At 40.0% G+C, this 16,436-nt stretch overlaps 1 protein-coding gene across 1 annotated transcript; it reads right to left on the reverse strand.

Annotated features, from left to right (window-relative positions):
• Positions 1 to 13,987: 13,987 nt before the first annotated feature.
• On the reverse strand, positions 13,988 to 15,286 carry LOC110273572 (uncharacterized). Its single transcript, XM_021126754.1, has one exon. It carries the CDS (start codon positions 15,284 to 15,286, stop codon positions 13,988 to 13,990), a length of 1,299 nt encoding a protein of 432 aa, XP_020982413.1.
• Positions 15,287 to 16,436: the final 1,150 nt, after the last annotated feature.

Raw genomic sequence — 16,436 nt, forward strand, 5'->3', positions numbered from 1 at the left:
TACCTGAAATCACAGAAAAACACACAAACTCATAGTAAAGTCCAGAAAAGTGAATTTTAACTAAAAACTAATAAAAATATACTAAAAACTAACTAGATCATAACAAAAACATACTAAAAACAATGCCAAAAAGTATACAAATTATCCGCTCATCACTTAGATTGCAAGAAATATAAATGGCTGAAGCTTAAAGTGCAATAAATGTAAACTACTGAATCTAAATTGCTGTAAAACTTAAATTGCTGAAAGATTAAAGGGATTTGGGGAGCTGGGATTCAAAATTAAGCAAGAAAATGTAAAGAGCAATCAAGCAGAGAAGTAGAAAATGAAGTGAAGTGCAAAAGATCTTAAACAGAAATGGAAAATTGCTTGAAAGAACAAGGCAGAAAGTAAACTTAGTTCAATTGTGAAATCTAAAGGAGAAATTGAAGATCTCAGGGGATCAATGAGACTAGAAAGTAGATCTAGATCTCCTTTCCTTCCTTGATCAAAATGAAAATAAGCTTGTCGAAGAAATGTAAATAAAAGCAGTAAAGGAAACTCAGATTCAATCCTCAATTCTTGGAATTATGCAGAAGAATAACAAAAATGGATTTCAGATCAAGAATTGAAACAGAATTCCTTGAATCTCAATCTAAAATTCAAAAATAGAAAGTAAGAAGTGCAGAGGTAAGAAAAAGGAAAAAGAAAACTCAAATCTCAATCCCAATTCCCCAAATTCCAAAAATGAAAACTAAAAATTCAGCTAAAGGAAATCAAAAATTCTAAAAAAGCTCCTTTACAAATCAAACTAACTCTTATTTATACACTTTCTATATTTGATTTTCAGAACTTGGAGTGGGCTTTTCAAATTGGTGAAGAATTGGATCCAAATTGGTTTTTAATTGAAATTGAACCAAGGCCACCTCCCAAGGAAGCGCTCAGTGAAGTAAGAAAACGGAGCGCTCAATGCCTTGTGTTGTTGGGGTCATGCCAAGCCTTCCTATAGTGCTCAGTTGCTTGTTTCAACGTAACGCCCTTGCTTGTAAGTGATGCTCCCACTTCGAGCCTTGATGAAGCCACTTTAGCCAATTTCCTTTGTGAAGAGTAGCACGCATTTAAGAGCTCCAATGCAGCGCCCCTTTTGCTTTCTTTATGTCTCCCCCTTTCGAATCTTGGTGAAGCCATTTTTGCCAGTTTCCTCGCCAAGCCTTTTAGCGCTCCTTCCTTGCTAGCACATGGTCCCTATTTCGAATCCTGGCTCCACCTTTCCTTAATATTGCGCCTTGCTTTCTTCATGAGGAGGCCACGAAAAAGTTAACTAAGTTAGCTGAGCGCTATGCCTTTGCCTTGTACATTTTGGTTGCCTTGGGTGCTCAGTGTAAAGAACCAACAGAGCGCTCCTTGCTATGCCTTGTGCTTTGGTGAGCCTTGTTTTCTAGTGCTCACTTTTTGAGTGCTACGCTCACTTTTCGAGCGCTATGGCCTTGGGTTGCTTTGGTTGGCCTTTGCTGACCCTTGTGATGCGCAATACGTTTCTAGCATAGGCCACACTTTTATGGGCACGCTTTCTTTGTTTCTTTCTTTTCTTCACCTACAAGTAATCAAAACAACCAATCAAAGCATCACCAAATTCACAAGGCTTATAAATCATTCAAAAACCAACTAATTTTAGCTTAAACCTTATGATTTTGTGTCAAATAAAGGATGGTTGATTGATTCAACAAAACCATGCAAATCCACTCCAAATCACTTACTTATAATGCAAGAAAGTGCATAAAACCTAATGAAACAAGTGAAAAATGCTTGAAAAACTAGCATAAGATGACTTGTCATCACAACACCAAACTTAAACCTTGCTTGTCCCCAAGCAAGAACTACACATAAGAGGAAATGAAATGAAACAGAGAAGTATGCATGTCCTTATTTAGCAGATAATTGAACTTGGTTCATAGGATTTTATGCAGACAAATGTAGCTCATTTATTCTTTGCTGATAGATAAGAAATGTTTCCTTAAAGGTTCACTAGAGTTGCTACTATAATGCCTTGCTTTTTCTTGATCCCTGTGAGCTTTTTCTTTCTTTCTTTTGCTTTAGAAAGCTTATTTATTAATGAAAGCTTGATGGCAAGTGTTACAGCAGTCTTTTGGCTCAATTTTTGCTCAACACTTCTTCACTACAGACACATGGCTCACAATTTCTTCCTAGGAGCATTGATGCCCAGCATCTCTTTGGATCACTAAATGCTTTATAGCTAGGTTGCTCTTGATAGTGGATTTTCAGTTGGCAATCCCAGATCAGTTGATCCAAGTTGCCAAGTTTCAAAATACTCCTCAGAACCTACTTGTCCAAGCATATCCTAGTACAAAAACACCATAGGCATATGTCCTAGGGTCCAAGCTATTGGTGTCTAGCCTTACTGTTTGTTTCTTTGCCCATTCTTGGCTTTTCTTTTTCTTTTTCTTTCTTATTTGGCTTCATTCTCAAAGGATATTTATTGATAACAGACTTTATAGCAGCAAACTAATTCACACTTCAAAGAACATGTTATTATACAGCTTTTGTTATTAAGCTATTCATTAAATCAAACAAGTACCACCACTAACTTTCATTCTAATTCCTACAACATTGGACAATCACTTTCTGTTTCAAACATTTTTCCTTTATTTATGCAGAAGGGAAACAAAACAAAATGCAAGCAAATGAGTAATGACAAGCATAATATGCAGATCCTAACAAGAACTCTATTAAAGCATGAAAGTGCAACACATACAAGAATTGGAGGCATATCATGTTTCAGACATGCATCTTCCTTATTTGATTAAGAACCATGAAAAGAACTTCACCACCTCTTGTTGCCATGCTCTTTCCTTCTGCTGGATTCTCCCTTCTTCTTCTTCTTTCTTTCTTGGGGTTCTTCAGCAGGGCACCTACGATCCCAAATTTTGTCCACTTGACCCGCGAGTCCGTCATTCTCCAGTCCTTGCCGTATGTGTGCTATATTCTTGTTGACTTGTGCTCTCTGCTGCTCCATAAATTCTGGACAATGGGCAAATGGCTTGATCTCTTGGTTCAATGTTGGCATGCCATTGACTACATAGTCCAACTTTGCTTGAGTTTGCATATCATACTCCATTCTATCCACATTCTTATGTTCTTCAATAATATGATATATATTCTTCCATTGATAGTGATTTTGAGTGTATTCCCCATGCTTGGCCTGTCGTAGGAATAATGCATTAACTGATTCTTGAACTTTTGTTGACTGTTCCCTTTGCTCCACAAGGATTTTTTCTTGAAACTCCCTTTGTTGAGCCATCATTTATTGTTGCTAGTTTTCTTATATCTCTGTCATTTGTCGCCTCCAGTTCTCTTGTTGTTCTTGATCCTTTAGATACTGCTCCTGTTGCCTTAGGTACTGTTCTTGCTGTTGCTCCTGTGCTTTCATGAATTGTTGAGACATTTCCTCAATTGTTCTTTGCATCTGGCTCAAATCTAGTGCACTAGAGGCTTACTCTCCCTCCACTTGTGGTCTTCTCTGTCTGCCTTGAGATCTTCTTTCCTCTTGATTGTCATCCTCAGTAGCACCTTCCATTATTCTCTTTGTGATTCCCCTGCCTCCTTTTACCTTCTCTGTGTCTTCATCTTCAAAGAGCACCCCAGCCCTGTTGCACAACCTTAGAATAGTTCTTGGGTGACCAAGCCTACCTGATTTATTTGTGTTTTCAGCTATCTCCTGAATGCTATCTACTATAAGTTGTGAGAGGTTGATTTCTCCTCCCTTTAAAATGCAATATGTTAGAAGGGCTCGCTTGATTGTGACCTCTGAGGTGTTTGCAGTAGGGAGTATAGACCTCCTCACTATCTCATACCACCCCTTGGCCTCAGGTGTGAGATCTAGCCTTTTTAAGTGGCTTGGAGCTCCCTCTGAGTCCCTTTCCCAATCTCTGTCTTTCAAGCATAACCCATGTAATAGCTCATCAGGGTCATTCTCACCCTGCAATCTGTCCTTAAAGCTAAGCTCCCCATAGGTTACTGTTCTCAACTGTATGAGTCTCATGACTGATGATGGACTAAAATCTACCTCAACACCTCTGACATAGCTTTTATAAGGGGGATTGTCCTTGCTTTCCTTCACAATATTTGCATAGAATTCTCTTATCATGACTGCACTGATGTCAGTGAAAGGATCACACAAAAGTTCCCACCTCCTTTCCTTGGTAATTCTTCTCATGATGGGATACTCTCCCTCCCTCAGCCTAAAACCCTTCTCTAGAATGACATGCTTTGATTCCATGAGCCTATGATACCTTGATTCATAGAATTGAGACTTAAATCTCTTTGTATCATAGGTTGCTAGTTCGGCTACCACTGGTTCTTTTCCTTTTATTCTCTTAAAGATTGAAGAAGCCATGAATTAAGAAAGAATGGAGAAGAATGGATGAACTTTGGTTGAGGAATTGTTTTGTTATGGAAGGGAATGGAAAAAGACGTTGCTGTTGGGTAAGGAAGGCTACTGAAATGTGTTTAGAATGAGGGTGTGGATGAAATAAATGCCTATAAGTGAAGAATTCTTATATGAGGATGGAAGGGATATGTGAGCTAGGAAGTGTCACCACCTATTTATGGTCAAGATATGAATCATTGAACAAAACCACAAGTGAGGAAAGCTTTTCGGTTAGGCAAATGAAGGGTGAAGATTGAGCAAAATATTGTGGGGAGCTCATAGCATGGACGGCTTGCATGCATAGTTGAAGGTTGACAAGGATTGCTCCCCTATTTGATGCATGTGGTTCGGCCTCCAAGGGTTCCAAGCATGCAGATTTTGTTTCCCAAGAGAGCACGCTTCTCTAAGCACATGTGACCCTCTTTTTGCCTTGTCATGACCGTGCTTGCTCCCTTTCTTTGTCTCCTTCTCAATCTTCTTTGTCCTACAAGATTAAGTCAAAGCAATGGTAAGCATTGGAATAAATTTTGGTATGGTGGTGTGGTGATGAGTAACAAAGAAAGATAATTCTACATGTTCCTTATTTAAATGACCAAACATGCTCCTTAGATTTTGAACAAAGATTTGGTGGACACCAAACTTGTTCTTTGTTAAGGGATCCATGTAAAACTCAATGAGTATCTGCCACAATTGGTACATTCATTATAAAGAACATTTTATTTCTTATTATGATACTATAAGCTAAAAAAATATGAAGTAATGTATGATCCATCTATTAATAAATTTGATCCTATGAACAAAAATGATTTTTCTGAAATTCTCTGCATATGTAAACACCAAACTTAATGTTTGTCTATACACTCCATCAAAATGAGTAAGCGTATATCCCAAGAAAGCTTGAGAAGCTATTTTGGAGTGCCTTCAGGCACACCAAACTTAGAAGTCTAGCATATGCTTCAAGACAATGTATGCGATTATCAAATATACTCATGAGAACTCAAATTCATGCTAGATGGACCATTGATTATTGAAATTAAAACCAAAGCAAGAATATTAAATCATGGGTTACCTCCCATGGAGCGCTCTTTTATTGTCACTAGCTTAACATTGGGCCCTCATTAGGGTGGCTGATGATTGTGATGTCTCAGTTTGTCTCCTCCACAGTAAGCTTCCTTCTAGTGCCTTGATGTTCAATCTCTGCATGCTCCAGTGAGAGTATCATGTTGGTAGTGTAGTAATCATCAGATTGGTCATTTGTCCCCAACTGCTGGTAAATTAGCTGCACTTTATCTCCCTTTGAAAATCCTTCAGTTGGGATCTTTTTATTTTTCCACCCTTTTGGACCCTTTTTTCTTGCTTTTCTTCTCCTTTTTAGTGATTCTTCTCCTTTGACAGTGGGCTGTGTTTTGGAATCTGCCTTCTTAGTGGCTAACACCTCACTTCCTTCTTGCTTTCTTCATCATTCTTTAGAGTCTCATTCTCCTTTTGCCCTACTTTGCTGCTTGTCTCTTGCTCTGGAAGAGAATTAATGAGTGTCTTGTTGGTTTCTTCCTTCCACTGTAAGTCTTCTTTGTCAACCTCCATGCATTTTTTCTTTTCATCATTATGTTGTGCTTCTGGAAAGACATTCAGAGTAATGCTTTCATCATGTACCCTTCGGGTCAGCTCTCCTTGTTCAACATCTATGATGGCCCTTGCTGTGGTCAAGAACGGTCTTCCCAAGATAATAGAGTCACTCCCTACTTCTCCTAGATCCAGGATCACAAAGTCTGCTGGGAATGAATGTCGCTACTTGGACTAGGAGATTTTCAATCACTCCTCTGGGAAATACCAATGATTTGTCCACGAGCTCTAGTGACATTTGTGTGGGCTTTACCTCCTCTATGCATAGCCTTCTCATCATAGAATAAGGAATTAGATTGATGCTTGCTCCTAAGTCACATAATGCCTTATCAATGGTTAAACTCCCAATGGTACAAGGTAGGAAGAAGTTCCCAGGGTCCTTTGAATCACAGCACTACATTCTTCAGTGAGCATAATGGTCTCCTTCTCATGCCAGCTTCTCTTTTTATTAATGAGCTCTTTCAAGAACTTTGCATATAGAGGCATCTGCTCTAATGCTTCAGCAAGGGGAATATTAATCTCCAACTTCTTGAAGACTTCAAGAAATTTGGGGAATTATTGATCCTTGAGTTCTTTTTGTAGTCTTTGAGGATAAGGTAGAGGAGGTGTGAAAGCCTTCACCACTTGCTTCTGTCCTTGAGATGGTTTCTCCATTACTTGCTTCCCTTTCCTTGAATTTTGTGGCTGGTCATCCTTCTCTTTAAGCTTCTCTTGAGCTTGCTTGCTTGCTGCACCTCTTCTTCATTGCTAGCTTTCTGTTTCTCAGTTGGCCTCTTGTCATTCTCTATAGGCTCCTTGTTGGCTTCTTTGTTATTCACCAAGGTTCTTCCACTCCTCAGTTGGATGGATTTGCATTCTTCTTTAGGATTTGGAATGGTATCACTTGGGAGTGAGCTTGCTGGCCTTTCAATCACTGCTTACTTGGACAGTTGTCCAATCTGTCTCTCTAAGTTTCTCATTGAAGCTTCATGATTCTTGCTTGTTAGTTCCTGCTACTTCATCATCTTTTCCATCAGTATCTCCAAGTTGGAGATCCTTTGAGTATCTTGTGGTATCTATGGCTGATTGTGAGATGTTGAGGGTGGATGATAATTATTTTGGTTAGTGGCTGGATTATTGGAGGGATAATAGTTGGAATTGGGATGATTGTTTCGGGGTTTTCTGTATGCATTGGGGTTAGTATTTTGCTGGTTATTGTTGTATGTGTTTCTTGAGTTGTTGTGGTTTGAATTTCTTTGCCATGGCTGCTGGTTTTGATTGTGGTTATCTCCCCATCTGAGATTTGGGTGGTTCCTCTAAGAGAGGTTGTAGGTGTCACCATAAACTTTATTTTGTCTTGCTCCTTGGTTGTGCATATATTCACATGTTCCTGTTGCTGATCTTCACAATTCTCCTCATTTGATCCCCACCCAGTTGGTGGTTGATTGGTGACATTCACTGATGCAACTTGTAAATAGTCAATTCCCTTAGCCATTTGCTCAAATTGTTGTTGGATTTGCTGCTGCATCACCTTGTTTTGAGCTAGGATAGTTTCCACACCTTCTAACTCCAGGACTCCTTTCCTTTGGGCTGGTTGGCATTGCCTTTGATGAGCAAAAAAATATTGATTGTTTGCCACCATATCAATGAGGTTTTGGGCCTCCTCCGCTGTCTTCATTAATTGCCAAGAACCTCCTGCTGAGTGATCTAGTGCTTCTTAAGCTTTCAAGGTCAAGCCTTCATAGAAATTCTGAAGTATGTCCCATTCATTGAGCATATCTGGTGGACACTTCCTGAGTAAAGCTTTTTATCTCTCCCATGCCTCAAACAATGATTCTCCATCCATCTGAGTGAATGTTTGAACCTCTATTTTGAGTTTGATAATCCTTTGGGGAGCATAGAACTTAGCTAAGAACTTGTTCACTAGATCTTCCCAATTGTTGATGCTTTCTTTTGGAAATGTCTCCAACCATTAAGTGGCTTTGTCTCTAAGGGAAAATGGAAATAACAACAGCTTGTAAATGTCAGGATGCACTCCATTGGTTTTGAAAATGTCACAAATCCTTAGAAAGTGGATAAGTGTTGATTTGGATCTTCAAGTGGGCCTCTGCCATAGGAGCAGTTGTTTTGTACCAAAGTGATGAGCTGTGGCTTCAATTCAAAGTTGTTTGCATTGACATTTGGGGGTAAGGATGCTACTCCCACAATGCCTTGGATCAGCAAATGTGTAAGAAGCCAAAACTCTCCTCTGAGGTTGACCATTGTTGTTGGCTACTCCCACTGGTGGATTTGTTGGATTCTCCTCCATTTCGTGGTACTCTTCTTCAGAAGTTTCTTCACCAATGACCCTCTTTCCTCTGGCTTCTCTTCTTATTCTCCTGAGAGTTCTTTCGTCAGTCTCACAGAAGATAGGGGTCTCTCTCCTTGCCTTTGTCATACAAAACAACAAGAAACACACAAAAAACCAGAAAACAAGAGTAATTCACTCTACTGCTAGAGTGAGGTTAAGGTTAGTTTAAACAAAAATTTAAACAGTTAGTGTGCTTGTTAAAAAAAAAGAAAATGAACAAAAACAAAGAAAAGTGCTTAATCTAGACTACCAACTTACTTAATCATTGTCAATCTAAATCAATCACCGGTAACGGCGCCAAAAACTTGATGAGTGGAAATTAGATTCCAACACAAAACTCACCGGCAAGTGTACCGGGTCGCACAAGTAGTAATTACTCGCAAGAGTGAGGTCGATCCCACAGGGATTGATGGATTGAGCAATTTTAGTTAGGTGATGAATTTAGTTAACCGAATAGTTGATGATTTGAGTGAATTATGATTAACAGAAGCTAAATTGCATGAAAGTAAAAGGGAGAGGGAGAATTGACAGCAAATTAAATAGCAGAAGAAGTAAAAGAGCTGAATCTTAAAGTGCAAGTAATGTAAATGACTAAAACTTAGATTACAGAAATGTAAATGGATGAAGCTTAAAGTGCAAGAAATGTAAACTACTGAATCTAAATTGCTGTAAAACTTAAATTGCTGAAAGATTAAAGGGATTTGGGGAGCTGGGATTCAAAATTAAGCAAGAAAATGTAAAGAGCAATCATGCAGAGAAGTAGAAAAAGAAGTGAAGTGCAAAAGATCTTAAATAGAAAAGGAAAATTGCTTGAAAAAACAAGGCAGAAAGTAAACTTAGTTCAATTGTGAAATCTAAAGGAGAAATTGAAGATCTCAGAGGATCAATGAGACTAGAAAGTAGATCTAGATCTCCTTTCCTTCCTTGATCAAACAGAAAATAAGCTTGCCAAAGAAATGTAAATGAAAGCAGTAAAGGAAACTCATATTCAATCCTCAATTCTTGGAATTATGCAGAAGAATAACAAAAATGGATTTCAGATCAAGAATTGAAACAGAATTCCTTCAATCTCAATCTAAAATTCAAAAATAGAAAGTAAGAAGTGCAGAGGTAAGAAAAAGGAAAAAGAAAACTCAAATCTCAATCCCAATTCCCCAAATTCCAAAAATGAAAACTAAAAATTCAGCTAAAGGAAATCAAAAATTCTAAAAAAGGTCATTTAAAAATCAAACGAACTCCTATTTATACACTTTCTATTTTTGATTTTCAGAACTTGGAATGGGCTTTTGAAATTGGTGAAGAATTGGATCCAAATTGGTTTTTAATTGAAATTGAACCAAGGCCACCTCCCAGGGAAGCGCTCAGTGAAGTAAGAAAATGGAGCGCTCAATGCCTTGTGTTGTTGGGCTAATGCCAAGCCTTCCCATAGTGCTCAGTTGCTTGTTTCAATGTAGCGCCCTTGTTTGTAAGTGAGGCTCCCACTTCGAGCCTTGGTAAAGCCACTTTGGCTAATTTTCTTTGTGAAGAGTAGCTCTCAGTTAAGAGCTCCAACGCAGCGCCCCTTTTGCTTTCCTTATGTCTCCCCCTTTCGAATCTTAGTGAAGCCATTTTGGCCATTTTCCTCACCAAGCCTTGTAGCGCTCCTTCCTTGCTAGCACAAGGTCCCCATTTCGAATCCTGGCTCCACCAATCAAAGCATCACCAAATTCAGAAGGCTTATAAATCATTCAAAAACCAACTAATTTTAGCTTAAACCTTATGATTTTATGTCAAATAAAGGATGGTTGATTGATTCAACAAAATCATGCAAATCCACTCCAAATCACTTACTTATAATGCAAGAAAGTGCATAAAACCTAATGAAACAAGTGAAAAATACTTGAAAAGCTAGCATAAGATGACTTGTCATCAGTTCCAATTAAACATAAATTCACAAGGGTTTAGTGGCTCTTTCCTTCTCCCACAGATTTGGATGTCAAAACCCAATGCTAATCAAAGATTAAAGCAAACCTAAACATCCAAAATCACAAAAACTCACTTAATCACAAACCCTAAGTACCCGAAATTTTCAAGAGAAAAAACTGGGAAGGTTTCATGATTACCTTGAGGATTTCTTGAGTGGGCTTTGTAGAGCTCTTCACGAGAAACGTGTAGCCACAAACGGTGCGGCGATCGGAGCTCTCTAGCTCAAGATATGAGCTTTGGAAGTTGATAATGAATAGTGCTCAATCTCTTCTTCTCTCCTTCTTTCTTATTTCTGATGTGTGTGTGTTATGAGTGTTGTGTGGTGATTTGGTTCACTTAATGAACCCTTTTATATGTTGGGCTTGGGCCCAACTTGGACCCGGTCCAACCCGTTATCATTTTTAGCCTGTTTGGCCCAACTTCGGACCAAACCTTTAAAATTAACGCCCGGTTTTCAACTTCTAATAATTTTCTAAGATTTTTGACGATTTCCACTTTTCTCATGCGGTACTGGGCATACTTAAACCGGTTCAACCGGTTCAATTGTTGATTCGCAGTTTTTTACGGTTTTTCACAGAAAGCACATTTTCTGACTCAAAAAGACCCATTGAGTCCAAAAATCACCTTTAAATCCTCTAATTCTCTCTCTAACGTTTCAGAATCCAATTAGGGCAATATAGCCACTTAATTAACCGGTTGATTAGATGCGGTTCTTACATTCTCCCCACCAAATAAGAAATTTTGCCCTCAAAATTTGAATTACCTGAGAATAGCTCTGGATAATCCTTTGGCATCTCAGATTCCAACTCCCAAGTGTGCTCTCCTACTCCTGCTTGCTCCCAAGCAACTTTAACTAATGAAACCTCCTTTCCTCGCAGCTTCTTCACACTAGTGTCATCGATCCTCATTGGTGTCATTTGGAAAGTCAAGTTCTCTCTCAACTCGACCGACTCAGGCTCTAACACATGGGACGCATCATGTATGTACTTACGGAGTTGTGACACGTGGAATACGTCATGTAAGTTAGACAGAAATGTTGGCAAAGCAACTTGATACGCCACGGGCCCGAACCTCTTTAAAATCTCAAACGGTCCTATATAACTTGGGTTCAACTTCTTAGTCTTGATTGCTCTTCCAATCCCAGTTGTTGGTGTAACCCGTAGAAACACATGTTCTTCCACTTCAAACACTAACAGTTTCCTTCTCTGATCCGCATAACTCTTCTGTCGACTTTGAGCAGTTATTATCCTTGCACGAATTTTCTTAATGCTCTCAATAGTCTCTGCTACTAAATATGGGCCCAAAACGCTTGCTTCACCTGATTCATACCAACAGAGTGGAGACTGGCACTTCCGTCCATACAATGCTTCATATGAAACCATCCCAATGCTCGCATGAAAGCTGTTGTTGTATGCAAACTTCACCAATGGCATGTAACGGTCCCAACTCCCAGGTTGATCCAACACACATGCTCTCAGCATAACTTCCAACGTCTGAATAGTCCTTTCCGATTGTCCATCTGTTTACGGATGATATGCGGTACTGAGACATAGCTTCGTACCGAAGGCTCTTTGGAAAGCTCCCCAAAACCTTGAAGTGAATCGGGGATCACGGTCCGATATTATGCTCAACGGCACACCATGCAACCTTACTATCTCCTTGATGTACAATCTTGCCAACTTTTCCATAGAACAGTTTACTCGGATAGGCAAAAAATGAGCAGATTTGGTTAAGCGATCCATGATCACCCAAATCGCATCAAATCCCGACCTAGTCCTCGGTAAACCGGTCACAAAATCCATAGCAATTCCTTCCCACTTCCACTGAGGAATTTCAAGAGGCTGTCCCGATGGTTTTTTATGCTCTATCTTCACTTTTTGACAAGTCAAATATTTGGATACCACTATTGCTACATCACCCTTCATCCCAGGCCACCAGATCTTCAAGTCATAATATATATTCGTACTCCCGGGATGAATAGAAAATCCACTGTTGTGAGCTTCCGACAGCAAGTCTCGCCTCAAACTCCCAACATCCGGTATGCAAATCCTCCCATTATATCTCCATAACCCTTCATCATCCTTAGTGAATTCTTCACGCCTCTTATCACCCACTGGTTGAAACAATTGCTGAAGCTTCTGCTCATCTTGCTGAACCCTTTGTATTTCTGATTTAAACGTGGTTGAGATTTGTAACTGATTTAAACAAGCTCTTCCGGCAACTTCACCAATATCCAGCTTAAGATCTACAAACTTATCCACTAGCTCTTCTTCCTAGATTCTCATCCAAGCAATCGTTAAGGACTTCCGACTCAAAGCGTCTGCTACCACATTCGCCTTCCAAGGGTGATAACTCAATTCGAAATCATAATCTTTCAAGAACTCCATCCACCTCTTTTGACGCATATTTAGCTCTTTCTTATCAAAGATGTATTTGAGACTTTTATGATCATATAAGACGCTAAACTTCACTCCGTACAAGTGGTGCCTCTAAATCTTCAAGGCAAACACAATTGTCGCTAATTCCAAGTCATGAATGGGGTAATTCACCTCATGCGGTCTTAGCTGATGCGATGCGTAAGCCACCACGTTCCGGTGTTGCATCAACACGCAACCTAAACCCTTCAAGGAAGCATCACAATATACTTCAAACGGTTCATGCGGTTCCGGTAAGATTAAAACAGGTGCTGAAGTTAACCTCTGCTTCAAAGTCTGAAAACTCTAATCACACTCCGACGTCCACACAAATGGCACTTCTTTCCTTGTCAATTTTGTCATCGGTAATGCAATCTAGGAAAATCCTTTGGTAAACCTCCTATAATATCCGGCTAAACCCAAGAAGCTTCTCACTTCCATCACCGTCGTTGGTCTCTCCCATTCCATCACTGCTTCTACCTTAGAAGGATCTATAGCTATTCCTCCTTTACTCACCACGTGGCCTAAAAACCTTACTTCTTCTTTCCAGAACTCACACTTTGACAACTTAGCATACAACTTCCGCTCCTTCAAGATTTGCAACACAATCCTCAAGTGTTCCTCATGCTCTTTTTCCGTCTTAGAGTAAACCAAGATGTCATCTATGAAAACCACCACGAATTTGTCCTAAAAGGGACAAAAGACTCTGTTCATGTAGTGCATGAAAACAGCAGGGGCATTCATTAACCCAAAGGACATTATCACAAACTCGTAGTGTCCATAGCGTGTCCTAAACGCAGTCTTAGGGATATCATCCTCCTTCACTCTTATTTGATGGTAACCGAATCTCAAATCAATATTGGAAAACACTCTAGCTCCTTGCAATTGATCCATCAAGTCATCTATCCTTGGCAGCGGGTACTTGTTCTTCACTGTTACTTTATTTAACTGTTGGTAATCCATGCACAAGCGCATCCCTCCATCTTTCTTCTTTACCAATAAAACTAGCACTCCCCACGGTGATACACTCGGTCGAATGAACCTCTTATTCAAAAGCTCTTCCAACTGAGTCTTTAGCTCTCCCAACTCTATCGGAGCCATTCTATACGGCGCAATCGATACTGGTCTGGCTCTCGGCACCAATTCAATTGCAAACTCAATTTCCCTTTGAGGTGGGAACATAGGGATATCTTTCGGGAACACTTCTGGAAAATCTCTAACCACTGGAATCTAATCTAAGTTCTGGGCATCACCCAACGCATTAGCAGCCAACAGAATATAAACCTGACACTCCTCCCCACTACAATGCACCATTACAGAGTTCAGGTAATACCCCGTAGCTACCACTGCTCCATTCTCTCCTTCCGACATAAACCGAATAGTCCGTTCAAAGCAATCCAACAAAACCTGATTCTTTGACAACCAATCAAATCCTAAAATCATTTCTTGCCCCACCATGGGTAAATAGATTAAATCGTGCACAAAGTCTCTACCCTCAAGCTTAAAACCTACTTGTCTACAACCTGACCTAGCCATAATTGTTTGATGTAGAGTATGTACATGCAGATCAAAAGGTAACTCTGACACTTTCAAGCCTAACTCATCTACTTTAGCAAACGAAATAAATGAATGCAAAGCTCCAGTATCATATAATGCAACTAAGGATTTATCACCAATTAGACATATACCTCTCATCAACGGATCTGCCTTGGAAGAATCCTTGCCATTCACAGCAAAGACTCGACCTTGGTGCTGATTCTGACCTGCATCCTGATTCCTCCCACGAGGGCAATCCCTCGCAATGTGGCCAGGCAACCCACACTTGAAACAACCACCTAAACCAATTTTGCATGAGTCATAAGGATGGAAATGCCCACAACGTACACAAGTCAAATCCGAAGAATTCTTACTCTGATTTCCTCTTCCCTTAGCATACTGAACTTGATTATGATTATTCTTTCTGAAGCCCCTTTGGCTTTGAGGCACATATCCTCCTCTCTTGAAGCTTTCTCCTTTCAGATGAAAGTACTTGCCACACCCCCGACTAGAGCTCCCTCTATGAGTGTCCTTGGATGCCACCACGGTCTTGGCATATTCTTCCACTACTCTAGCCTTGTTCACTAAGTTAGAGAAGACATAGATCTCCATAGGAGCCACAGCAATAATAATGTTATCCTTCAAACCCCTTTGGTACTTAACGCATCTCCAGCTCTTGTAAGTCTCCGGGTCACCCTGACACACCCGAGAAAACCAACAAAGCTCTTCGAACTTATTGGTGTACTCTACCACAAACATGGAACCTTGCTTCAGCTGCATTAGCTCCATCTCCTTTGCTTCCCTTGTAGACTCAGGGAAGTATTTCTTGTAAAAAGCCATTTGGAACACCTCCCATGGAATGTTAGAGTTTTGAAGTTGTAGCAAATGACACTCAGCTTGCCACCAAGGCTGGGCCTCTCCCGCTAGCTGATAAGCGGCAAACTCTACATATTGATTGAGAGGAAAATGCTGCGCCTGTAAAGTACGCTCCATAGCCTCGAACCAGTGGTCTGCTTCAATAGGATTTGTGGATCCTCAGAAAGTTGGCAGATGAACCTTGAGGAACGTCGCCAAGGTCATCAGAACTCCTTCCGTGTTATCGCCGTTACCCTCAGTGTTATCATTAGCGTTCCCTTCGCCATTCCCATTGCCATTTCCGTTCCCGGCTGGTTGGCCCAATCTCTGCACAGCTTGTAGAGTCGCAGTAGCATTAGCTTCCATGGTATTAGCGAGATTTGCCATTGCCGCCATGAATTCGGTGTGATCGTTAGCTGGTTGTTCATTCCTACTTTCTCGTGTACATGTTCGACCTTGTCCGCGAGTGGCCATGTAGGGTTCCTGTGTACACCAAACAATCGATATCAAAGTGATCAGTCTCAATATCAATAGTCTAGTGCTTCAATTATCCCAAACAGGCACTCACAAACAAGAATGCTATGCATATATCAAGCAGATAACCTAATAGCATCAAATAAAAGACACACAAAGTATGCAATGAAGCACAATCGGTCCATCCCTCAGGCTCACGAGGACGAACCGGATGAAGGATATAACTCAAAAATAGGATTTAAAAGCGCAAAACGAACTAACGAAACGTCTAACTTAAAGCACAAGAAACATATAAGATATAACAAAAGATAAGTATATAATATCATAGGAAATTAGTCACGACTCGCGGAGTTTAAGCCGACTAGCCATATACAGGTGTACAGAACCATACAGCGAAAACAGCTTATACAAGTTTTGTTCTCTCGAATACATGCCTCTATGCAAAACAAAATACAAAAGGAGAGATGTATAAACAAAATAAACAAAAGACTCCAAAATGATCCAAGATCCTCTGCTCCTGTCACCAACCAAAACAACTCACCGAGGTGCGTTGCGACCTGCATCTGAAAAACACAACAATAATATGGTATGAGAACCGGAGGTTCTTAGTATGGTAACAGTTCCCAGTGATGTAAGATATAAGACTCCGGGACGCCAAAGGCAATCCTAACCTCCATATCCATCAAAAGATTTCAAACTTAAGCATTCTAAAATAGATAAGCATAATATACCAACATTGTCTAAATAAACCAGGTAATCTATCTTAGGGGATTTCTATTCTAAACAACACTGCTGTCCCACAGCCTTCACCAAC

The sequence above is a fragment of the Arachis duranensis genome, chromosome 7 (assembly GCF_000817695.3).
Source record: "Arachis duranensis cultivar V14167 chromosome 7, aradu.V14167.gnm2.J7QH, whole genome shotgun sequence".
Taxonomy (NCBI): Eukaryota; Viridiplantae; Streptophyta; class Magnoliopsida; order Fabales; family Fabaceae; genus Arachis; species Arachis duranensis.

What these genes read in the sequence shown, in the direction of transcription:
- LOC110273572 (XM_021126754.1), bottom strand. Translation starts at nt 15,286, where the DNA reads ATGGAGCGTACTTTACAGGCGCAGCATTTTCCTCTCAATCAATATGTA.